We start from the raw sequence: 25,996 nt of genomic DNA on the forward strand, positions 1-25,996 counted from the left end.
TCCGGAATCCATGTTGATTCCTACAGAGTAGAGTCTGTCTTGCCTTACGTGAAGGAGACACTCGAACACTGCACTAACCTCCTATTTATCAGCGGCATTCTAGCAGTGCCTGTGGGTGAATTTATGTACGAGAAAGTCGCTAATTCACCAGTAACTCTTGTGTTTCCTACGAAGGTATGCCACAGACTGTATTTGAGAAGTTAATAACAGAGCAACCGAAAAGCCGCCTATTATAGGAGACGGTACATCTGTGTGAAATCAACGTTACGGAGGACCTCTGTCAAACGCGGCTTTGTTTTCCTGAACGATCTATTGTCGTACGTCGTATGCACCTCAAACTGAGTTTTGATCTTATCTGAGCTGTTATTTTAGCAAATGTTTCTGCTACTGTATAGCTGTAATACAGCGACACGCATTAACTGTTACTGTCGCCGAGAATTGGGCCTGTAATCTCACACATGGCAGAAGCTATTGCATTGAAAGCGCTCGGTTGTAAGTATTGAGTACCGAAGGCGGTTTAACATCGCGTAGTGCACGTAATATTGATAAACTGTGAAGCTCATGCTATGCAATAATACTCAAATTTTCTATTGAAATTAGACGTAATATTTCACTTCGCTATAATGTGTGGAGGATACGACTGACAAAATCTTGTGTCATGAATTTGCGTACCAACAGACGTTACGTACTTTGTTTCTGGTAACATTATCGGACTACATAATAAGTGTTGCATTAGCCATTAAAGCTGCTTCTTACAGTTCACTGTTTTTGGCTGCTTTCAGAAACCAAGGAAAAACTGCTCCATACATAAGTAAACAGTTAAATTCCACTTCGAGTTTTCTGTCCATTCCAAATTCGGAAACTGTGTGAGCAGCTTTGCAATGTGTGTACAGACTATCAGCCGGTCGACGTGAGCGCTGTCTGATCTGCCTCAACGTAGGATTCAGTCTGTTACTCACATTCATCCAATCATTACACAGAAAGGAAAATTAGGAGAAAGTACACTAACATTAGAACAGTGACGCGCAGATAAATTTTAGCACTCATACACATTTCTGTAGATTTAGTTGTCCTGTTTAGAAAATCTTTCACAGAATAACATTTATTCATAAAACAGTCACATGGTAATAAAAACAAAAATATTCGAAACGCTAACCTAAAACGTACAGCATGTTCTCGAAATTATGGAGGGAACCATAGTTCTTGTTTACAAGCCTTACATCTGTCACATATCCGAGATGTTTCTTCATCATGCCTTTTATTAGTGATTCGTCTCACCATCATTAAATTGAAATAAAAGTTTGGACCACATGTATACATTGGAACTAAGTGACCAAGGTGTTCTTACTCCTACGCGCATTAAGTACGATAAACATTATGTGTGTCTTACGTATATTTAACCATTTACATATGAAACACTTAAATATGAATGTATGATGATCGTATATGCCATGGGAATAACATCGATGGAACTTTGCGACACGTGGCGGGGGTCAACACACTGACATAACTCAGTGGGTTAAACATTAAAGCATGCACAAAAACTTCACAGAAAATAATAGAGAAACATCCTGTACAGACACCATAAGTCTGGACTTATGAACGTAAAACAGAGTCGCTAAAACCGAAGAGATTGAGCTAGGTAATCACCAACCTTAATTAAAACGAATAGGCGTCCGATTCTGAGAGTCTCCTCTTTTCCAGGTATTAAAACAGCGTACTGAAGCCAGAAACGGACTCGTCTGCGGAAAATGACCACGCAGAAGTCAAGTTCTCACAATGTGTAGCCCTCCATTCCGCTGATCTCGTCGAGAGATACGTCGAGTATGTGACTACAACTGCCAACTTTCTGATTACCATGGAAATGCGTCATGATCACAACAATCGCCAGCGGAGTTACGCCAGCTAAGGCGCCGCCTTGTCATCTCTGTAAACCACAAGTTGACAAGATTTCCGTGATTCAGACCTTGAAATGCGAACAGTGGAATATCTCATTTCTCCAGTGCTTACAAGTATGGAGCTGAATGTACATAAAATATTCTCGGTTTTCACGTCGCGTTAAAGCTGTGTGAGACTTCGAATTTTCGACGAAAGTCTCCATCATTTTCGTCAGGAGCAACTTAATGTTGTGGTTTCTGTTGCTGTTATAGTAACCATTTTGTAGCCTATAGACGGCTCGTTCATGTTCGAAATCATTAAGTCACACTAGCAGAGATTGTGTCCATGTCTGCGCTGGTGGCGTCATCTCACTCGTAAGAACGGATACAATTTATCGCAGTTCTCTGTGTCTTCACAGCACCGAGGGTTCGCTTCCACCAGTACAGACTTGGGTACGATCTTTGGCAGTGTGACGTTAAGGATGAAAACGCCGACAAATCGGAAGCTGCCAATGTGCTACCCATCGTCGCTTCAACAGCAGTCACGACACTCAGTTGTTCCTGAAGAAAACAATGGAGGCTTTGAACGAAAGATGGAAGTTTTAGGAGCACCAAGAAAACCGAGAATGTGACAAGTACGACGTTACCAGAAAGTTCCATTTTAAATCTACAACATGTTTTCACAGTTCAGTTCATATGTTAAATAATTGTATATTCTCTCTAGCCACCACAAGTTTCTTACGTGTTTGTACATTCAGTTTGTATGTTATCTTGGTGAATGCTACGGGAGGGAAATGTAGGGGCTGTAGAGTATACCTAGATTCGCTACAATCTGTTTCTTGAAATTCCGTAAGTAGTCTTTCACGAGATATTTAGCGTAAATCTTGAACCGTCTGTCACTTACGCTCTTCAACATTCTGTGATCAGAATGATTTTCACTGTCTAATGGAGTGCTCACTGATTTGCAACTTCCTGAAAGATTATTATTGTTAGTCGGACGGTTACACGAACCTGGAAACTGCCTTTCTCGGGAAAGTGTTCTTCTCACTGAGCACGACTCACTGCCTGTCCTTGTAGCTTTCTGACCGAAACAAACTCTGCCCTACATTCCTATTTCTCAGAAGTTCTCCAGCATACCTTACTAGGAGCTCTGGTCTGGCACACAGTATTAATCTGCGGTGAAGTTTATATCACGCCAGACTCTTATAGGGAGTTAAAATTCATTCTGACGCAGCGACGTAACATAATGAAGTAACAATACAGTGCAGATAAAAATTGGATGTAAAACCCCAGAACAGATAAATGATGTCAGACCGTAAACTCAGAAGAGACTATATGCACTGGGCGACAAGTGTAGCTTTCTGGTTCATCTCGCTGACGCTCCTTTTCCTGCTGCGAAGTGTTTACGCTAGCTGGGCAGGTGCTAGAAACTGCGGAAGAAGCCCGGACAGCACAGAGAAGTACTCAGAAGCAGCGACGTCCACCATCAGCTGGAGCAAATATGTACACGGTCATCTACACGCACTTACGGACAGTCCGAAATGGAGCGCCACGAGTCGTAGGAAATTTGTACTGTAACGATTGCTCCTTTGTCCCTTTTATTGCAATGACCTTACTCTGTTTTAAATGTGCATTACGAATTTAACGACTTGTATAGCATTTGTATACTTTACGAATAACTAATTAAAATAGAATATCGGATGTTTCAAAATGAATATCGGAGTTTTAAGGCTTTGTAGCATTTCTTACAGTCAACTTACAGTATAAGTAATTCATCGAATGAAAGAGCATCTCATACAGTTTTGTTTGTACACCTGTGCGCATGCGCGTTCTCTCCGTCAGAAAACGTAGTAGCAAAGATGGCGGCTAGTCCAAAGAAAGATTTTTGTGTTTCACAGTTTGCAAGGGCTCAATTTGTTGTTTCAGTGAAATGTACGTTCCGCATAAAGTTCCATTGTAAACTTTCGAGTGACAATAACATCCGTAGCTTGCTTCAACTGCTTCGACATACCGGCCGTCTTTGCAAAGGAAAGAGTTTGGGACGAGGAAGAATGACTGTGTACGATTGAGAAGGACTTGCACGCATAACATCAAGAAATCAGTTTGGAAGGCAGATCGTAAATTAGAAAGTCCAGTTACGTCAGTATGGAGACTCTTCGGGAGACGTTAGCAGTTGTTACAAGCTCTACGGCGTATGGACTATAGCTTACGTGCCAACTTTGCAAATTAAATGTCGCTGCATAACGGTGAAGTTTTTCTAGATCGTGCAGTCTTCAGTGATGAATCGACATGACAATGTGTACACAAAATGTGCGTATCTGAGGCTCCGCAAATCCTCACGAGATGGTACAGTTGCAGCAAGACTGCCCTAAATGTAATGTTTCTTGTGCCATATTCCGCCATTAACGTTATGGGCCTTTCTTTTTCTGTGAAGCAACTTTGGTTTCTTATCTTGATGCGCTAGAACTGTGGCTCTTCCTCAGTTGGAAGAATCTGAACCATGCAACTTTATTCGGCAGCAAGATGAGGCTCCACCTCACTGGTATAACTTAGTACGGGATTGAAATGACACAGCTGCAGAGACTTTACTGGTCTCATACAAATACTGTATGGTATTTTCTATATAGAGTGAAGCGAGCGAAAATTTGCACCAAGGCCGGGCATCGAACCCGGATCTCCTGTGTACCAAGTAGATACCTTCGCCACTTTGCCACCTTGGCACAGCAGTTGACACAACTACACACATTAGCCTGGCGTGCGTCCTTCCTCGGTCCAAATTCTCACTACTGCCCCAGTATACTTTGAATTCCGCCTTAAACACGAAGATCGAGGAGGGAAGCGTGAGAACCGGCTTAGATTCCCAGCCTTGCAACAAATTTACACTTGCTGCTTCAATGCATACACACAAAATCAGTTTGGGATTGATTAAACGAAGTTGTACCTGACCGCTGGATTGGTCGCAAGGGGCCGGATGACACACTTAGTTTTGTATGACCTCCATTTTCAGCCGATTTGACGCCACGCGATTTTTAACTTTGAGGATTCATAAAGGATCATGAGTATATGATTCCACTTCCAGCTCATCTACCCGACTCGAAAACAGGAATGAGGCAGTTGTTGCAACAATTACTCCAGACACACTGACAATGTTTGTGAAGAATTCTCCCATTGACTCGACGTGACGAATGGTGCTCGCATTGAACACTGGCTACTACTTTTATTAGGTGTAGCATATTTCAAATAAATACGCTTAAAGTAATTCTAAAACATATTACATTTCTAACTTTGAGGTTAGAATAGACAAGGTCGAAGTGAAGGTTGTAGAATATAGCTTAATTTGCGAGGACTGCAAATTTGTCGTTCATCTTGGTAGGGTCAAAATATGGGCTATTTAGTAAATGCTATGAACACGCTAAAAAAAGGACGCAGAAATGTCAGGTGTCGACGGTACCATTAAGAAAGCCCTGTCAGCGTGGGAAAGCTAAATATACACATGGAAGAAGTCATGAATTCAGAACAATGTAAGTACTTACGGTTCAAAATACAGAAGTAGACATGACAATATTTTATGAAAGAAAAACGCCTATTTGTAATAGTCGGAAATTTACATATCTGTTACAGCACCTGCACATTTACTGTGTGCCCACATATTACATTAAAAACACTTGATCCTGCAACAACAGGACGATTTGATTCACGGATCCAGTTATATGGCTCCTTCCGTGTATAGCGATTTTACGACTATGACGAGTGTGGCCTGAAGATTGCATCAATGTAATGCCAAAACTGGTAGCACATAGAAGTTCATAAAATAAAATAAATTTCTACAATGCATACGGCTGTGGGTAAATTATTGCATCAAGAACTTCAGATATTAGTCGAGTGTATGCCACGTCGTGTTGCGGCACTTCTGCCTGTTCGCGGGGGGCCCTACACGGTATTAGGCAGGTGTACCAGATTTTTTGGCTCTTCAGTCTAAAATGGGCTAATTCTTATCAAGAGTGATGTAGTTTCACTGTCTGTTTCACGAATTCTGTCAGTTTGTTTCTTTCGGTATAAACAGCGTGCAGTGTTTGTATCTAAAGACGATAGCTTGATAGCTTAGTATATAGCATATTTTCTGTCAAGAATTTTCTGTTAAGACGTGCCACATGCACAGTACCTCAAACGGACTAAAGGTGAGCTCACCGTTCGTAAACGGCAAGGAAACGTCCACGGTACTTACGCAACCTGCGAACTTTCCTTCCCGCTAATACGTAAATGCCTCATTTAGGCCCCAGATACGCCTAGTGGTTATCTCATTGTTTGCTGAACAGACAACCTTGTTACCGCCGTCTCCCTTTATCTCTGGGACTTTCAGTCTGTTCGGGATACGGTTTTTGTATATATAATGTCGCTGTAGTGCGTTATAACATAGTCGTCAAACTGCCTGCGTTGTAAGTGCTTCAGCGACAGCTCTACTGGCAAGATGGTGAAGCAGTTCTCAGGGAAGAAGTACGAACTGGATGTCGCCAGCCAGGAGAACATGGACGCCTTCCTGCAAGCTGCCGGTGAGTTCTCTTCATACTTCCAAGGCGACGGCGCCTACTCATCACCATCAATTTCCTGCAGATTTAAGGCCAGAAATGAAAGAGACAAAAATCGCATCTCCAGATAGCCAAAATAGCACATTTTGGCGAGGGTTAGGCGAGACGTGAGCCATTTATGTCCAAGTAGTTTCCAGACACCGGTTGGCGCAACGGGTAATCTAATGGTCATAGGTTCGAGTCACCATGCGTAGTTTCTTTTATTTTCAATTTTTGCGCTACGTATCACTGCAAATAAACCAAATAATACTCAGTACAATGTGATTCAGCTGCTCCTATCGCTGTCTTTTTATGCAGCACGCGCAAACTATTATTTCTGCATAAAAATGATAACTTAGTTAAATTTTGCACCCGTTTTCGCCGGAGGTCACGGTTTTCGAGTTATTCAAGAAAAACATATAAAAGTGATCTACAAACGCATCTCCACTACCACACTTTCCCTCACCAGTCAGGATTTCTAGTATTTGTTCGTGGTACTCCCTCCTACTACTGTGAAAAAAAATTTCATACTATTTGAACTATTCCCGACATTCAACCTTTTTTTGTCTCCATTGATTGGGCTACTACACCACCAGCATAGTCGGCTACTTCGTTAAAATTATTAATTTAAACATGCCAGTGAGGATAACGAACGAATAACGATTTTTGTAAACATTACGCAAAAACTAATTAAGTTGACAATTCGATCCAAACTTAGTCCTAACAAGCACAGTAGTTTCGTACTCAGAACACCTGACGAACACAACGATATAACTGTTTATTTAATGCTGTTAAAGTTCACAAAACTCTTACGTAAAATTTACACAAACGTCAAGTCTGGGATTTGTAACTGTTCGACTATGCCGGCACATAATAAGGCCAGTCAACGAAGACGAAAAAAGGTCGAATGTGGGAAATAATTCTTTCACCCACAAATTTTCGTACAATGACAGGAGGGAGTGCTATGAACTACATACGAGAAATCCTGACCTGCGGGGACTGAGTGGGAGTGCGTTTGGCGGTGACTTTCGTCCGTTTCTCTCTTGAATAGCTCGAAGACTACGGCGTCTAGCGAAAAAAGTATATATTAGGACTAATAGTTAGCGCGTAGCGAGCGAGACAATGTGTAAATCTAGCGCGTGTTTTATGGAGGCCAAATATAACACTGTGAGTTCCATAAACCAACAGCGGTAGTGACAGCTGAATCACCCTGCATACTGTATTTGTTAATGTTTTCATAAAGTCGTGGAGAAGGAAAGCGAAGGAATATTTGGTATTGCAAAAAAAATTTTCGGGAAAGGATTGTACTTACAGCGTCCACAAAGGTTATGCAAGTAACTGTCCAAGAAGGGACTGTAATTTAAGCGTGCAGGCCTTAGACCTTCGAGCACGCATCACCAGCAATCCTCGCCAATATTTGGCGAAACTATGCGTTACGGATGGTTTGCGGCCAAACTGTGCGTTGAGAGACAAGCTTTTATGAATCTAAACCAACTTTAGAACAACCACATAATTGTAAAAATGTGACGCGTGCTAGATACCGAGAAAATTACTCCTTCTCTGTTTTTGCAGTGAATATCAACCCAGAACGTGTGTTTCATCAAGTGTAAAATAATTAAAGTATCCTATCTAATTTTATGTAGGAAGAGCACGTGTACATTTTGAATTCCGTTTCTCGAAATTTATTTGCAATCCCAAATGTTTCTTTGCCTTTCGTTTTGATGTATTCTGTAAAATTAATAATACATACAATGTACTAAGCATTCTTTCGGTTTATTTGTGGTGTAAGTAAGTAAAAACTGAAAACAAAAACTAGCACCCATGACCTTGAGATTGCCATTCTGTATACCTCCCGCTGCGTCAATAACTGCCAGGAACGGCTAAGATCTCGCGCGACCAGCACCAAAAACGCTGTTTTTATTATTATTTTTTTTAATGCTTATTAAGCTGGGGCTCCCACTTCTGTCACTCTGATTTCTGATCAAGCTCTCCATATACTAAATAATAAATGAAAAGCACCAGTTTGCTTTTGTTCTACATATACCATAAATTTGGGCGAAATCTGTGGTTACTAGTATGCGCAGTCCCCTTGTAAAGTCTGCTCGTGCACGGTATACACAGACATACCTGTAAGTACCTCCGGGGTTTCAGAAGCCGACTGCTTGAAACTGCAACGCAAGCAGAAAACAGACACATATCAGAGGACAGAGCATCTCTTCAAGTTTATGACTCATATAATAGGTTGCATAACATTGCTCTACATTTTCCATCTCTTCACTGTGGAATCACCGATTGCATTGATCATCTTTCCTTACAACTCTTCCAAATTAAGTGGCAGTGGATGCGGAAACACATGATCTTTTACGTCTCATAAGATGAAGTCGCATAGAAATAAATCGGCTGAGACAATCATAAGCATCTGAAGGAAAGTGCAATAATCTTCTTGTTCCAAACTGAACTCTCCACTGTCTTTCTGTAAATGTAGCATAAGCCTTTGCTGCAGTAAGTTCGCATACGCAAAACGGGACACAGCTATCTTCGCAAACAAAAACGGTCCATACATGTCTAAAGAGTAGAGGGCGTAAAAGACGTTAACTCTAGGTGAATCGCGAATGTGTTCCACATTCTCGTGTGGAAGTTCTGCGCCTCAGACACGCATGTTGAGGCCGTTCACCAGTTCAGACACATGAAACGTGAGTTTCGTCACTGAAAGCAATTTCTTTGAAAAACCGTCTTTGTTCAGTAGGCGACAAAAGTCATTTCGAAAGTCGGAACGAAGGTCGTCGATCCGCCTAGTCATCGCATGTAGCAGACGTTTCCGTAGACTGCTGCTGAATCCGCGGTCGTCTAGCGCATGTCTCGTTAATTACTTCAGGCTCTTCCACCAGACCTCTTTCCTTCTGTTGCCTTCTGCAACCAGTCTCACAGAGTTTAACCAGTTTCACAGAGTTGTTCTACCACACATAAATCGTTTTATCTGTTGGAGCTTTTATTCGATATTTCGTACGACATCGTTGCTGGACCTTCGCAACCATCCGCTTCGGTATCTGCTGAACCAACTCGGCAGCTTGCTCAGCGAAGGGGCCCGGGATCGATTCCCGGCCGGATCGGAGATTTTCTCCGTTCGGGGGCTGCGTGATGCCAACACATGACAAAGCCTCAGCCTGTGTAGCCTCATATCAGGCTACATCTTGACCCAAATTAATATTGTCAGTTGTCGAAATACACTGTCGTATCGCCTTTCCACTTTTAAGGTGGCTGTATATGCACATAGCAAAAATCACTAAATTAATAAAATAGATTTCAAAGACACAAAAAGCAAGTATCACTTTATTATACGGCGTGTTCTGACACTCCTCCTCCTAGTGGCGCGTTCCCCAAATACGACACGGCGCGTATTACGAATCCAAACTTGTAGAACTGCTACATCCACTTATATGTGTCACTTTTCTGTCTGTCTTGCAGTTTTCGCGCAGTTGTGCTCTGACACCTCAGAGGCACTTATGAATAACCCCTGTAAATGCTAGAACATTTGTAAAAACTTGATATCGCAATGCCAAGATAGGCATCAGATGTCGGGTGAGGCAGTATGTATTTCATTGAGAAAATTATCGATACATTAGCGACCGACCCAGTTTCAAACGGGTAGCATTAATAGTTACAAACAGACAACATGACTGGAACCACAACGTAGATTCATGAATAAATTTCAGAATTTCAAAGAACAACCTGAACTTGCTCAATATCATCACTTTCACTTAAGGAGTGCATGGCAGGGTTGTTTGGAAGCGTGAGTGTTTTATGGTACGTATTGAATTGGCGTTTTGAGTGACTTCTCTTGGCAGTGGCGCTAGCACACCATGATGTACGTAATATGTTCACTACAAACGTAAATATTGTATCTGAACCATGGGAAAATGTATCTCTGATTGATTCAATATGTATCAGAAGCTGGCTGAGGTGGCACAAATAAAAAAGAACAGATAAGAAAAACCGCATAATATACGTGTTTAATTCGTGTTACAGCTCTCCTCTTGTGACACTATTTACGCACTGTGAGGTACTGTTGAGACATTGTCGCATTTCTTTGTCATGGATTCTTCATGGCAGACCTCTTCGCCGTAGCACACATGGAATCGTGTCCACATATAGATTCGATTCAAGGAAGGCAGAAAGCTAAATGGTGGTCATCCAATGTGGAGCTGAAAGAACGTACTATATGTAACCGAATCAAAATTGCTGAAATTACCGAAGTAGTTATTCGGAAAACGTATTACTGGTAGCATAAAAAATAAAACAGTACATGTTTAGGATTTGCATGATTTTCGCTGTGCAATTGTTCTCATACGATTGCATGGAAACTACTGGCTAATTACTTTAAATTATAAGTCTCACATCACAGCTGCTGACAAGGTGGTCACCTTTCTGTTATTAGTCATATTTATTGTGGTGTGCCTAAAGGATACTCCTTTCTCGAACAGCTAAATAGCAATTCAATCAAATCACGTTAATAGTTTTTATTACAATGAAGTAGATCGACAATTCTTTGGGTCGCAAGCAAGTGCCGACATGATATAATCATTGTCCGTCGCTATATCAGTGTCCATACAAGCAGATGATCAGAAAAGTCGTGTCTGGAGGCGCCCTGGACAGCGGTGGGATACCAACCTGAGGGTCACCTGTCATAGTTCGACAACCAGGAGCGATTGTCCGTGGTGGCATTTCTTTTCATAGCAGGACGCCTTTGGTTCTCACTTTTTTCGCACGGTCCAACGTTGCTGTTGCAGATGATACTGAAAGACTAATATATCCGGAGCGGATTTAACTATCATGGTGTGCGTCACAACTTTACAGAAGCTCTCCTGCATACATTGCGGGATTAGCACTCCTGGAGGAAATGGCTGATCCAGAGCTTACGGGACACTTTCTAGAATAAATCTTTCACTCAATTTAGGCAGGGTTCTGGATTCTGTCCTTGTCTTACACAGAGTTTTAAGTCTCTAGGAAGTTTTATAAGGTGACATACTCCGTTGAAGAGTGATTGGTCAGTTTTGAAGCCTTGATCCTGAAAAGGAATTAAAGATAGGAGCAACTCCGAATTGGAATGTGTACCTCAATTAGGTGGGTGCGTTCTTTACTTTCTTTTTCACAGGTATCGCCGAGGCGGATAGGCGGAAGGAAATACTGGGCCACAATATGACTATCGGTGTGACGGTAAACGGCGACGAGTACACATTCAGCTTGGAAGCAGCTGGCCGCAAGTTTGACACCAAGTGCAAGCTGGACGAGGAATTCGACGAGACGTTATGGGACACCACGACGCGCAGCAAGTACTCCATCAAGGGAGGCGACACCGTGGTGCACTGGTCGCGCTACCCAGACGGCAAGATCATCAGTTCGGAGACCAAGTACTCGGCCGACAAGGCTCTGCAGGTGAGAGAGACGTAAGGGTGTAAGCGAATGTGCGTTGGTGTGGGTGTGAGTGTGTACCACAAAACTTTGACACGCAAACGACGGCTAGTCATAAATTAACCTCCGATTCGGTATTAAAAAAGGATTTTTTTCATGTGAAGTCTATGCTTTCATACTAACGCTACTTTTACACATAGTTGCCAAATACCCGTCACACCAGGATACAAACTTCCTTCATCTCTTCATCAAAGAATAGTTCCGCTCTGTGGTTCAGTCAGTTGCTAACACCATCCTTGAGCTCCTTGTCCGTCATGAAATGCTGAGTAGCCAGCCAGACCTTCAATCTCAGGTAAGAGATGAACGTCGCTTGGTGCGAAATTCTAAGTATACGGGGAATGTTGAAAATTCTCCCAGTTTTTCTTTGTTTCGGTTCGAAGTCGCATTGTCCTGAAGGAGATCGACTCCTTCGGTACTCATCCCGCGCCGTTTAGACTCTCACAAGAAAACTATTTCGCCCAAGCGTTCTCATACGTCACTATCTGGAAATCTGTTGTCAAAACTCTTTCGGGATCCGAAAAAATTGTAACCATTATTCTGTGGTTCGACAGCACCTGCTTGAATTTTTTGGCGTTATTGGTCGAGTGAGTGGGCGTCAACTACTGATACTATTCCTTAGTTTCATAGTTCACGTACTGCAGTCATCTCTCATAACCAGCTGCGATTCTGTTCAGCAGTTCGTCCCTCTTTTCATATTATTGCTGAAAGAACTGCGAAGCCGAAGCCATTCTTTCGATTTTATGAGAGAGTAAGTGGGAAAGTAATGTCAACAAGGTTGTTCTTGAAATATAAGACACATCTTCAGAAAGTTTGGAAATTGCCAACCTACATGTTGCACGAATACATCAGTGACATCTTCTTACTTTCCTTGACCACTTTCATCATGCTGATCAGTTCGACGAGCCTCTAATTTTCTGGGCCATTCTCTCACGAAACGATCAGCCCATCCCCAAACACATCACACAATCGACGGTGCATCTTTGCGTCATTGATTCCTTATGCCTCCAGGTAAGGAATGGCAGAACGAACTTCAAAACTAGCGACAGATGAAGTAACACCGTACGTTCTAGTCGCTTGCTGCTTACACACTGGCGGGTGAGAGAGAGAGCTGTCTGATGCAATGCGACCTATTAATTGTTTTCCCTATCACACAAGCGCCATGAAGCTACGAGTATTCGTTTATTTTTAATAGATAATCGGATGATACGAGGGGCACTCAATCAGTAAAGATGGTTGGTTGGTTTTATTCAGGATTCCAATACACAATATTATTGCCACTATTTTGCATAAAATCCTATTTTTCAGCATAATCTCCATTCAATGCGACGGCCTTACGCTACCTTACCAATGTCTTCCTGTAACAGTAACCTCCCTCTCACCCACTCACCTGTTGAGCGCATCCTTCAGTGGGGCACACAGATGGTCCCTCGTTGTTCTTCATGGTCATCCTTTATGTTGCGAGCAACCCAGTGGGCACACAGCTTTGATTACTGCAAATGGTGTAGCCAGCCCGGCTAGCCACGCGGTCTAACGCGCTGCTTCCAGAACGGGAAGGCGTGCCGGTCCCCAACACGAATCTGCCCGGCAGATTAGTGTCGAGGTCCGGTGTGCCGGCCAGCCTGTGGATAGTTTCTAAGGCGGTTTTCCATCTACCTCGCCGAATGCGGGCTGGTTCCCTTTATTCCGCTTCAGTTACACTATGTCGGCGATTGCTGCGCAAACACTGTCTACACTTACGTGTACACGATAATTACTCTACCACGCAAGCATTGTGATTACACTCGTCTGGTATGAGCCGTTCCCAAGGAAGGGTGGGGGGGGGGGGGTGGCACTGGGGGCCGAACCGCACAATAGCCCTGGGTTCAGTGTGGGGCGACGGTGAGGTGGATGGACTGCTGTGGCCTGTTGTGGGGTTGTAAACCACTGAGGGCTACGGTGGGACAAAGCCTCTCCTTCGTTTCTAGGTCCCCAGTAGTACAATATACACAATACACAAACCCCAACTGGTGGACGAGTGCGTCAGCACTACCAACAGAAATGTCCAGTTGAGCAGCAAGGCGTTTGATCGTCGATCAATTGGAATGAGAGTATCTGCACATCTCAATATTACAGGAGTCACAGCTGTGTGTGGTCAGCCGGCACGCGGGAGATGGAAGAGGTTTGCGCGACCCCGTTGCGACAATGACAGACGCCTCGGCCAACGATTCACCACGCTCTTGTTCACTGCCAAGACTCTGTACACATTCTAAAAGCGTCTATGAATATCTATGGTGCTATGGTTTTCCCCAAAAGAACCTCAGCGACAGACCTGTGGTGGGAACGTACCTCCGTCGCAGTCGGCATTTTGAAGGCTATGTATAGCGTCACCACCTATCGGAACATCATGAAGCTATAGGGGTTGAAGCGGGAATACTCCACGACGTCACACAACAAAGCCCGCTTTTTTTCAATCGAAAATGGCCGAGAAAATAAAAATATATTGGATTCGCTATTCGACGCTCCCCATACATTATGAATAGCCCTCGTCTTTGCATCGAGCTGCGCCCACATTATGAAGAGACGCAGTCATCAACACAGTGTTGGTTTAAGCACAACGGATCTTTCTAAGGTGTTTACCGAGTCAGGCGGTCCAGAGGTAAGACACTGCACTTGTATTGGAAAAGGCCGGGGGTTCGAATTCCCGTCCGGACATCCAGGTTTAGATTTTCCATGATTTTCCTAAATCACCTAATGCTGGAACAGTTCCTTTGATTGAGCACGGCCAATTTACATCCGCATCTTTTCCTAATCAGGTGCTGTGTTCTGTCACTGGTGACCTTTTGATCGGCGAGAAATTAACACCTAAGCTTTCTTCCTTTCCCAGGTATATGTCTGCTCTCGAGGTGGTATGATTCTGACGTCGCCGTTGTCCGACCGACGACAACTACCCTACACAACACATCATGAAGGAAAGGGGCTATGAAAGGAGTTCTGGGAGGGGAGAGGAGAGGGGGGAAGGGAGGAGACACAGTACAGAGTGTGAAATCTATACATTGAAGCAGTCTGACATTTTTCTGATCTACAGGTCGCTGTCGATTGTGAAATGTGTCATTTAAAATTTAAGTTGAGGGCTCTGTCTGCAGAACCATACATCTCTCAGGTAAGTAACGGCTACGAAGTAACGCTATCCTACAAGACGGTGTTGTTGTCGGTAAAACAGCAGGATATTTCATTTTTAGAATTCTATACCTCAGTCAGTAAAAACGGAATCCTTATAGTGGAAGATCCCCTTAGAAAATTTTTATAAATGACAGTGCTGGAAAACCTCTACGTTATTTGATTTTCAAACAGCTGGGCAAACCTGAACGTACTCAGACATTTCTCTCTTTACTTATTCTGATCATCACTAAACTGACACACAATATTTTTTAGCGCAACGCAATCTGACTTTCAATAATCCCTACAAAAGAATTTCCCTGACTATCAACAACCTATACCTTTCATGAATCACTTACCTCACAAAAATCTTCGTTACTCAATCTACTGCAATACAGCGTGCGCCAACACTGCCAGCTGAATAAAAAATTTTAACTACTGAAGGCACTAAATACGCTCTGTTCCCATCTAACTGCCCAACACTACAATAGCAAATATTCCAACAATGCAAACCAGCCACAGACTGCACACAGCACAGTCAGAGATTTTCATACAGAGCGCTACGTGGCGTTACCAACATAAAAACCTAAACAGCCTACTTACAATAGGATCACACTGTCGTCCGTCTGTCGATCTATCCGTCTATTAAGATCTCTTTTTCTCAGAAACAGGCAGAGGTATCAAGTTGAAATGTTTTTCAAATACTACGGTCTACGGTCTCTTGAAAGTATAAAAATGTTAAGCTCCTACATCAATGCAATAAAGAGAAACGGGCATCTGTGAAGACCGCTTCTTCCCACGAATGGGCAGAGGCATAAAATTGAAATTAATGCCAAATTCTAAGGACTGCGGTCCATTGGTGGTGTATATACACTGAAAAGCTAAAGAAACAGCTACATCAGCGTAATATCGTGTAGGGTCCCCCGAGCACGCAAAAGTGCCGCAACACGACGAGGCATCGACTTATGTTTGAAGTAGTACTGAAGGGAGCTGACACCATGAATCCTACAGGGCTGTCTATAAATCCGTAAGAGTGCGACGGGGTGGAGATGTCTTCTGAATACCACGTTGAAAGACATCCCAGACACCCTTTTTAATGTTCATATCTGGGGGGTTTGGTGGACAGCGGAAGTGTTTAAACTCAGAAGTGTGTTCCTGGAACCACTCTGTAGCAATTCTGTAGGTGTGAAGTGTCGCATAGTCCAGTTAGAATGATCCAAGTCCGTCGGAATGCACAATGGACGTGAATTGATGGTGATCAGACAGGATGCTTACATACGTGTCACCAATCAAAGTCCTATCTAAACGTATCAGGGGTCCCATATCACTCCAACTGCACACGCACCACACCATTACAGAGCCTCCACTGCTTTAACAGTCCTCTGCTGACATTCCGGGTCCATGGATTCATAAGGTTGTCTCCATACCTGATCTCGTCCATCTGCATGCAATTTGAAACGAGACTCGTCTGACCAGGCAACATGTTTCCAGCCATCAGCTGTCCAGTGTTGGTGTTAATGGGCCCCTGCAAGGCAAGTGTTCAATTGTGTGTGAATTCCTAAGGGACCAAACTGCTGGGGTCATCGGTCCCTAGGCTTACACATTACTTAAACTAACTTATACTACAAACAACACACACACACTCATGCCCGAGGGAGGACTAGAACCTCCAGCGGAAGGGACCGCGCGATCCCTGATGTGGCTCTCCATGCAAGGTGTAAAGCTTTGTGTCGTGCAGTCATCAACGGTACACAAATGGGCCTTCGGCTCCGAAAACGAAAACCCATATCGATAGTGTTTCGTTGAATGGTTTGCACGCTGACACTTCTTGATGGCCGCATTGAAATCTACAGCAATTTGCTTCTGTCACGTTGAACGATTCTCTTACATCGTCATTTGTCCCGTTCTTGCAGGATCTTTTTCCAGCCGCACCGATGTCTCAGATTTGATGTTCTGCAGGATTCCTGATATTCGAGTTACACTAGTGAAATCGTCGTACGGGAAAATCTCCACTTCATCACTATCTCGGAGATGCTGTGTCTCATCGCTCGATCGTCGATTATGACACCAGGTTCAAACTCACTTAAGGATACATAGAACTTACAAATGGAGTACAAATTGAAATTTTTTATGTCTTTACTACATTCTATAGTGTTTCCTGATTGCATTTATATATACATTATAGGATTTCAAATGAAGAATGACCTACATAAACCAAATTTTAAAATTGCGGTCATGTACGCCTCCAGGCTCTCTTTATTTCTGTTACAGAAACCAGTATTATTTCGAAAAGAACTGTGAACGTTTCTGTTTCCAGCGATTTACGTATGATATATTTTATATGTTAGTAACAGTGGAGGTTTTTAGTGTGTGTAAATAATTATCTTTGCTGGTATTTACTGTTGTTTCGTTGAAGCAGTTTGTTCACGTGTTAATGAATGTTTGTTGCCCAAGTGCTACATATATTTGTAGAAGTACATATCCTTTAGTGTGCAATAAATACGAATTATGCCACGCATCAAGAAATTCAGTAAAGGAAATTCCGTGGTAACCAGTTCACAAACAAAGCAAGCCACACTGTTGAAAGTAAACTATGTATCAGTGTACAGGGAAGAACTCCCACATGGCACTTCTCCCATGATTCAAATTTTTTTTGTTAACAATGATGCTGTTTGTAGTGGATTTGTTGTTGGTGATGATGTGGGAATCTTATCTTCTTTGATAAAGGAAGTGGCGAAATGTAAAGAATGTGATTGTGTAGGCTGTCTGGAAATAACTGAACAACAAAGTAGCAGGAAGGGTTTAGCGTCAAAATCAGTTGTTTTGTGTAGATTCTGCAATAAATCTACGTCTAAAATGACTTAGAATATTGTGCATAATTCATATGATGTGAATTTGAAGTTAGTGTATGCAATGCGTGCAATAGGAAAAGGAAAAATAGCTGCTCAAACGTTTTGTGGTCTGGTGGACTTTCCTCCTCCTCCCAGTCGGTTCAGCAAGTACATACAAATACTTTTAGGTGCCATGACTTTTGCGTCTAAGGCATCTATGAAACGTGCAGTAGAAGAAACTGTAAACACTAGTGGAACCAGGGACATTGATGTTGCACTGCATGGGACATGGCAACGTCGGGGACATCGTTTCCTGAATGGTGTTGTAAGTGCTACTTCTCTGGAGAATGGAAAAGTTGTCGGTGTTGATTACTTATCTAAGTACTGCCACACCATCCATGGCACCCGGCAGTTAATACTGAAGAACATATTGAAAATCAGTGTTCTAAGAATTATGATGGTTATAGTGGAGGTATGGAGTGTGATGGAACACTAAAAATATTTCAGAGGTCGGTGCCCGTTTATAACGTTAGATACACGAAGTACCTAGGCGATGGGGCATCTGAAGCTTTCAATAAAATTAATGAGTTCAATGTTTATGGTAATACCTTGGTAACAGAACTGGGGTGTTGTGGACCTATGCAAAACAGAATGGGTGCCAGGTTGAGGAAGCTACGAAGAGAAATGAAAGGGAAGTTGCTATCTGATGGAAAATCTGTTTGGCCGAGGCAGGTTGACAGAAACTAAATAGACCCTCTTCAGAGTTATTATGGATGGACTGGTCATTAGACTAACTGCACCTCTGAATGATGTTACAGCAATGAGAAAAGCAGTATGGGCCACCCACTTCCATAAGTTGTCCACAGATGACCAACCTGTTCACAGACTTTGCCGTAAAGGAGCAGTTTCTTGGTGTGGTTACCAAAAAGCAAAAGGGTCAAATATAGTAAAATAAGCATTGCCTTTCTGAACCTGTTATGAATGAAATAAAACCAATTTTTAGAGACCCGAGTGAACCTGTTTTGCTTAGTAAATGTCTTCATGGGGGCACTCAGAATACAAATGAAAGTTTCAACCACTGCATATGGGAAAGATTACCCAAGAATGTTTTTGTAGGACTAAATACATTAAATGTTGGTGTACTAGATGCAGTGATATGTTTCAATGATGGAGTGACAGAAAGGTTGGAAGTCCTGAGAAATTTAGGCATAAAATGTGGCTCTAATATGGAAGATCAATTGCTTGCGTGTGACAGACAGCAGGTGCATGAAGCTGAAAGATTTGCTCTTCAAGTTAGCAAAGAAGCAAAAAGTGCTAAAGTGAATGCCAAGAGGAAACTTGAAGATGAATAAATGCTGCAGGATGAAGACTATGCTTCAGAAATGTTCTGAGGCACAGTTCAGTTGGACTCATATACACTCCTGGAAATTGAAATAAGAACACCGTGAATTCATTGTCCCAGGAAGGGGAAACTTTATTGACACATTCCTGGGGTCAAATACATCACATGATCACACTGACAGAACCACAGGCACATAGACGCAGGCAACAGAGCATGCACAATGTCTGCACTAGTACAGTGTATATCCACCTTTCGCAGCAATGCAGGCTGCTATTCTCCCATGGAGACGATCGTGGAGATGCTGGATGTAGTCCTGTGGAACGGCTTGCCATGCCATTTCCACCTGGCGCCTCAGTTGGACCAGCGTTCGTGCTGGACGTGCAGACCGCGTGAGACGACGCTTCATCCAGTCCCAAACATGCTCAATGGGGGACAGATCCGGAGATCTTGCTGGCCAGGGTAGTTGATTTACACCTTCTAGAGCACGTTGGGTGGCACGGGATATATGCGGACGTGCATTGTCCTGTTGGAACAGCAAGTTCCCTCGCCGGTCTAGGAATGCTAGAACGATGGGTTCGATGACGGTTTGGATGTACCGTGCACTATTCAGTGTCCCCTCGACGATCACCAGTGGTGTACGGCCAGTGTAGGAGATCGCTCCCCACACCATGATGCCGGGTGTTGGCCCTGTGTGCCTCGGTCGTATGCAGTCCTGATTGTGGCGCTCACCTGCACGGCGCCAAACACGCATACGACCATCATTGGCACCAAGGCAGAAGCGACTCTCATCGCTGAAGACGACACGTCTCCATTCGTCCCTCCATTCACGCCTGTCGCGACACCACTGGAGGCGGGCTGCACAATGTTGGGGCGTGAGCGGAAGACGGCCTAACGGTGTGCGGGACTGTAGCCCAGCTTCATGGAGACGGTTGCGAATGGTCTTCGCCGATACCCCAGGAGCAACAGTGTCCCTAATTTGCCGGGAAGTGGCGGTGCGGTCCCCTACGGCACTGCGTAGGATCCTACGATCTTGGCGTGCATTCGTGCGTCGCTGCGGTCCGGTCCCAGGTCGACGGGCACGTGCACCTTCCGCCGACCACTGGCGACAACATCGATGTACTGTGGAGACCTCACGCCCCACGTGTTGAGCAATTCGGCGGTACGTCCACTCTGCCTCCCGCATGCCCACTATACGCCCTCGCTCAAAGTCCGTCAACTGCACATACGGTTCACGTCCACGCTGTCGCGGCATGCTACCAGTGTTAAAGACTGCGATGGAGCTCCGTATGCCACGGTAAACTGGCTGACACTGACGACGGCGGTGCACAAATGCTGCGCAGCTAACGCCATTCGACGGCCAACACCGCGGTTCCTGGTGTGTCCGCTGTGCCGTGCGTGTGATCATTGCTTGTACAGCCCTCTCGCAGTGTCCGGAGCAAGTATGGTGGGTCTGACACACCGGTGTCAATGTGTTCTTTTTTCCATTTCCAGGAGTGTATTTCATTCACAATTTGCCGCAAGTTGTATTTTTCCGACTTCAGGTACAAATATTTCCTAAGGTTTATAAAGAATTGCTCTTATTTTTTTCTCTGACTTGCAATAGTCCATACTTATGTAGTAGACCTAAGCTTTACTGCAGAAACAACTAAATCATAGGAAAAATAACATTTTTATTAGGAAAAAATTATAAAAATTAAAATGTAAGGTGTGATAAATTTTTATCCTTGTAATATACATAATAGGTGGAATTAAATAGGTCTAGTACCTCAGCCATCATGTCATGCATATCTGGTAAAAATCGGGTCTCCTTCAAATGTATAACATTGGATTAAATGGTACCTCTATTTGAGGAAGCATTTTCTTTGTAATTTTTTTAATAACCCTAAGCAGGTTCAAAAATATTCAAATTATTTCTGATTCGCTTAGAAAGTGTGCTGCATTACCAGCTATCAACCAAAAATCCGTAAAACATTTACTTTATAATCAGTGCCTGAAAGAAATAGGTGTTGAGTTTTACGTAATATTGGGCTGGAAAAGTACCTTGCATCCTTAAAACTTCATAATCTGCGATTGTAGCAGCACTAACCGATCTAACAACTGTGCCAGACACTTGTAGTATTATATAGGAGTTGCCTATCGCAGTGCCGTGTTCGGCCTGTTCACATGTCTATGTATTTGAATAGGCATGCCTACTCCAGTTTCTTTGGCGCTTCAGTATAATTTAAGCTTCTGTGTCAACGCAGAATACGGCCATATATACTACATATTCTGATTCTCACAAACTCACTCACTCACAAAAACCTATAGATGTCTTACCTACGTGCATGTCAGGCGTGGTGGTTTAGCGGGAAAGCGCATGCACCGATCGAAACAGAGATACCTTAGGATCGAATGTCAGTCGGACCACAGATCTTTCAGTCTTCGTTTTAACTTAGCCTTCACCTCTGAGTCACCAGAAGCAACACGTGGTTCGGATTCCACTATAAACTGTATGTTTATCGTATGTGTGTGTATGTGTGTGTGTGTGTGTATACATTTATATTCATTTATTCATTGATATTCCTTTATTTATATAATAAATGAATAAAAATAGTAATAAAAATAAAATAAATAATTTTTATTTTATTAAAAAAAATAATAAATCTCCATTGCTCCCTCACACACACACACACACACATACACACACACACACACACACACACACACATTCACAAAACAGCTGAATGTAGAAAACTGAGAATGTTGGCAACACTTAGAAAAATAAATGAAACTCTGTATCAAAAAGATTGCAGTTACAATGATGTGTAACGTAAACAGTGAACTGAAAGAGAACTATAAGATGTCCACCTGGCTGCCAGATGAGAAAAAGGAGTTTGCGTGGATGCAATGAATTAGAAGTTACCTGTAAGTAACTTTCGATTTCATAAAAAAACGTTAAGGAACTGTTTTTAAACCCATAACCCAGATGTGAAACCATAACATATGAGTAAAAGTAGACAAATCATGTAATATTTCAGGACACCCACTGAAGATGCCTTGTAAAAAAGGCGAAACGCGTCTGGGTGCATAAATAAAAATAAAAATTTCTATGTGCAGCATCCAAAAAAGGCTTTTTTTTTAAATAACTGCAATTTATATACACCTACTGCGAAAATGGTCACTACAAGAAACGTGAACATATGTTGTTTTTATGTTACCTGCTATGTGTGTGTCCTTGAAATGACATTGACCACGTTTCCGTGCAAACTCACTAGGTGGCAGGGCTTTGGTCAGTAGCACACTGTTTGGGTTCTTGTCGCATTAGTTACGCTGGCACAATGGATGCTGATTGTGAGCAAAGAGTGAACATTACGTTCTGGGTTAAGCACGGGGAAATATGGTCAATGATTAAGCAAGTATATGCAGGCGAGGCACTTTCAGGATGTCGTGTTTTCGAGTGGCAGAAACGGTTTCGTGAAGGAAGAGATTCAGTGCAGGGCGATCCCAGAACTGGTCGCCCGTCTACAGCACATACCGACGGAAACGTGGAGCGTGTAGGCAGTCACTGAAACAAGACCGTCATGAAAATGTCCGTGCGATATCAGAAGAACTCAATTTGAATCGTGATGTGAGTTATAAGATTTTACACGAAGATTCAGGGTAACGGAAACTTAATGCAAAACTCACCCCTCACTCATTAATAGATGCACAGAATGAGGAAAGACGAAGAATTTCTGCTCACCTATTGAACAGAGCCAAACGTGAGCCCACATTCCTGTCAAAGATTATTGTTGGGGATGAAAGTTGGTACTACTTGTACGATCCCCATACGAAGCGTCAAAGTGTTGAATGGCGGAGTCCAGGATGACCAGCCTCGAAAAAAAAGTCAAACGACAGCCTTTGAGAGCAAAGACAATTTTGATCGACTTCTTTGATAGTAAATGATCAGTTCACCATGCGTATGTTCCTCTAGGGCAAACAGTAAACCAAACTTTAAACACCGATGTCTTGAAACGTTTGCGACAAGCGATTCTACGTCATCGTCTCGATTTGTGGCATTTTCAGGAATGTTTCCCACTATATGGCAATGCAACACCCTATGCCGCTTTATCTGTTACCGAGTATTCAGACATTGTGTTACTGCCATCCACCATATTCGCACGACCTCTCGCCTTGCGATTTTTTCTTGTTTCCGCGAGTGAAAAGACGAATGAAAGAAAAGCTTCGTCAAGGTATCATAGGGATCCAACCGGTTGTGATAAATGACCGTTCAAGAGTAGTTGTTGAAAATTTCCCTGGTTGCTGCTAAGACCTCCAGAAACATAGGCAACTGTTTGTAGATAGCCAGTGGGACTAGTTCGATAGGAGCTAGGATCATTACTTGGTAAGCGTCCTGGAACTATTCTGACAAAGGCAGTATTTATTCACTCTGGATATATTTTGGGGTAGTCTTAGTTGCAGCGTCCGTAAATGATTTCACTCAATCTCTGGGTTTGAGCGATTTCAGTTACATACGTATTCAGCCATTTTTGTTACACACGAAACATGAATACGTCTTTCAAGTTTCTTACAGACTAAGAACTTGTCTCATCTTAAGAAAAGGTGAATAGAAAGTGTTATTAAAAGAATGAAGAATTTTTCCAAATTTGTGTATTTACCTGTATAAAACTTTTCGTATTTGTGCAATTAAATATGTATTTTTGGATTGTTTCAAAATGCTAATTAACCATGCTACATTATTAATTTTTGTTTAAACACACGAGCAATTACTTTTTTTACAATTTATTGTAGCTCTGTGTATTCATCTCACTGGTTTGCAGCCATCACCTACAATTCTCTTTGAGTAAATACTGAGGTGACGTGAACAGAAAGCGTATAAGAAAATTATTTAACTTATATGTTGACTTATTCACTTTCTTTATAAGCGTGTACTGCCACTTGCTGGAAATATTTCTTCACAAGAAATATTTGTCATCTGTTATTAATTTATTTAATTAGTGATATAGTTTTAAAATATGAATCATCCCTGCAGATACTGAACATCGCATTAAGTTTTTCTTGTGCATCACTCTTTATCCAGTCATATGATTTCTCCCTTTCCCACGTAACTGAGTGTTTCGACTTTTTTCTTTTTTTTTTTATCTAGACACAAAGTTCGGTATTAAGTAAAAGCCTCTTCATAAACATGGATGAAAAACTGAACTAAATGCTACTTATTGGCACTCAATGAAAAGTAAATATCGGGGCGACAGTTACAGTGACGTCACGCGGTAGCACACTGCAATCAACAATAATGATTTAGCAATGCCGAAATGACTGAATGCTTCCACTTAAAATTGAATGCGCCAAGGACGAGGTGACTCAAATAACTGGAGCTCCCACAGGTCCACAGGGATGCGAACGTGGGTACCGACTGTTAATAATCATGGGCAGAGAAAGGCTTAACTGTGAAACTGAAGTACCAAAGGGTGAATGTGGATAGCAGTTATTCATACCGTGAAATATTATACCCACTACTTTTCACAGGCCGTGAAATGTAAATATGTGTGTCAAAAATGGTTGTAATTTGTATCTACTTACAAGGGAACCTCCCCATCGCACCCCCCTCAGATTTAGTTATAAGTTGGCACAGTGGACAGGCCTTGAAACACTGAACACAGATCAATCGAGAAAACAGGAAGATGTTGTGTGGAACTATGAAAAAAATAAGCAAAATATACAAACTGAGTAATCAATGCGTAGGATATGCAACATCAAGGACAACGTGAGCACAGGAGCCCAGTGGTTCGTCTGCTTTCGGCTGCGGTGGGGCGAGGACGTCCGCTGCGCCCCGCCGTGCGCGACCGTGAGCGCTTGCTTGTGTTTACCTTCTCGCGGCGCGAGTTGTATTTGTTCCAAGTTCAGTGCGACTATGGCACACACATGGCGCCACGATACGATCAAAATTACTTTCCAGCCAGATCACGCGCGTCCTCGAGCCTATGAAATAGAACAGTTCATACGCGACGATCTACGTTTAGATCCGGCGACTGTCGTCGGAATACATTTTTGTATAACGGCGAGCGTGGTTTATGTTAAAATCACCAGTGCAGAGGTCTGCGCGACAGTGGTTTCTAAATACTCGAACTCTCTCCGAATCAAACATTCTGACTGGCATATCGGTGCAGTGACGGTGGATCATGCAGGCATGGGCCTAAGGACTGTAAGGGTTTTTGAGCTCCCCTTCGAGGTCCCAGAGGAAGTTGTCAAGGACGCCTTCCGACCATATGGCAATGTTACCAGCCACGTTGCAGAAAAGTGGCAAACTTTCTCGACGTATAAGGTCTACAATGGTGTGCGCCAAATAAAACTTGAGCTCAAGAAACATGTGCCGTCCTGTTTGAACATCGGTGGCTGTCGTGCAATCATCATGTACGACGGTCAACCGCGTACCTGTTCCGGATGTGGGCAGGAAAGCCATGTTCGATCGAGCTGCTTACAACGTAGAATTACGCAGATACCAGTGGGAGACTCCGTTTCCCCGACGGGGACGACAATCCTGCCCCTCACGTACGCTCAGACGACGATGCGCACCGTAGTTGAGGACGAAACGGGCGATCAGACACATCTATCGACGCCAGAAGTACCAAGGGAAAAAGAGGAAGGACCCTCGGTGCCAACCCATATGTCGCCCCCTCCACAGCAACAACAGCAGCAACAGTCCCACGGACTCCAGACGCAACATAACATTCAGAACGCGATGGACGTGGACGCGAACATTGTCCCAACCACGGCTTTCCTAGCGGAAGGTGATACGAC

General features: G+C 43.0%; 1 protein-coding gene across 1 annotated transcript in view; it reads left to right on the plus strand.

The window, feature by feature from the left end:
- Nucleotides 1-6,276: 6,276 nt before the first annotated feature.
- LOC124545349 (fatty acid-binding protein, brain-like) overlaps nucleotides 6,277-25,996 on the plus strand; it is a 31,122-nt gene continuing 11,402 nt past the window's right edge. The window contains exons 1-2 of the mRNA XM_047124251.1: nucleotides 6,277-6,427; nucleotides 11,595-11,875. Of these exons, the coding sequence (XP_046980207.1) occupies nucleotides 6,346-6,427; nucleotides 11,595-11,875 (363 nt within the window). The 5' untranslated portion in view covers nucleotides 6,277-6,345. The remainder of the gene's footprint in view (nucleotides 6,428-11,594; nucleotides 11,876-25,996) is intronic.

The sequence above is a fragment of the Schistocerca americana genome, chromosome 8 (genome assembly GCF_021461395.2).
Source record: "Schistocerca americana isolate TAMUIC-IGC-003095 chromosome 8, iqSchAmer2.1, whole genome shotgun sequence".
Lineage (NCBI taxonomy): Eukaryota > Metazoa > Arthropoda > Insecta > Orthoptera > Acrididae > Schistocerca > Schistocerca americana.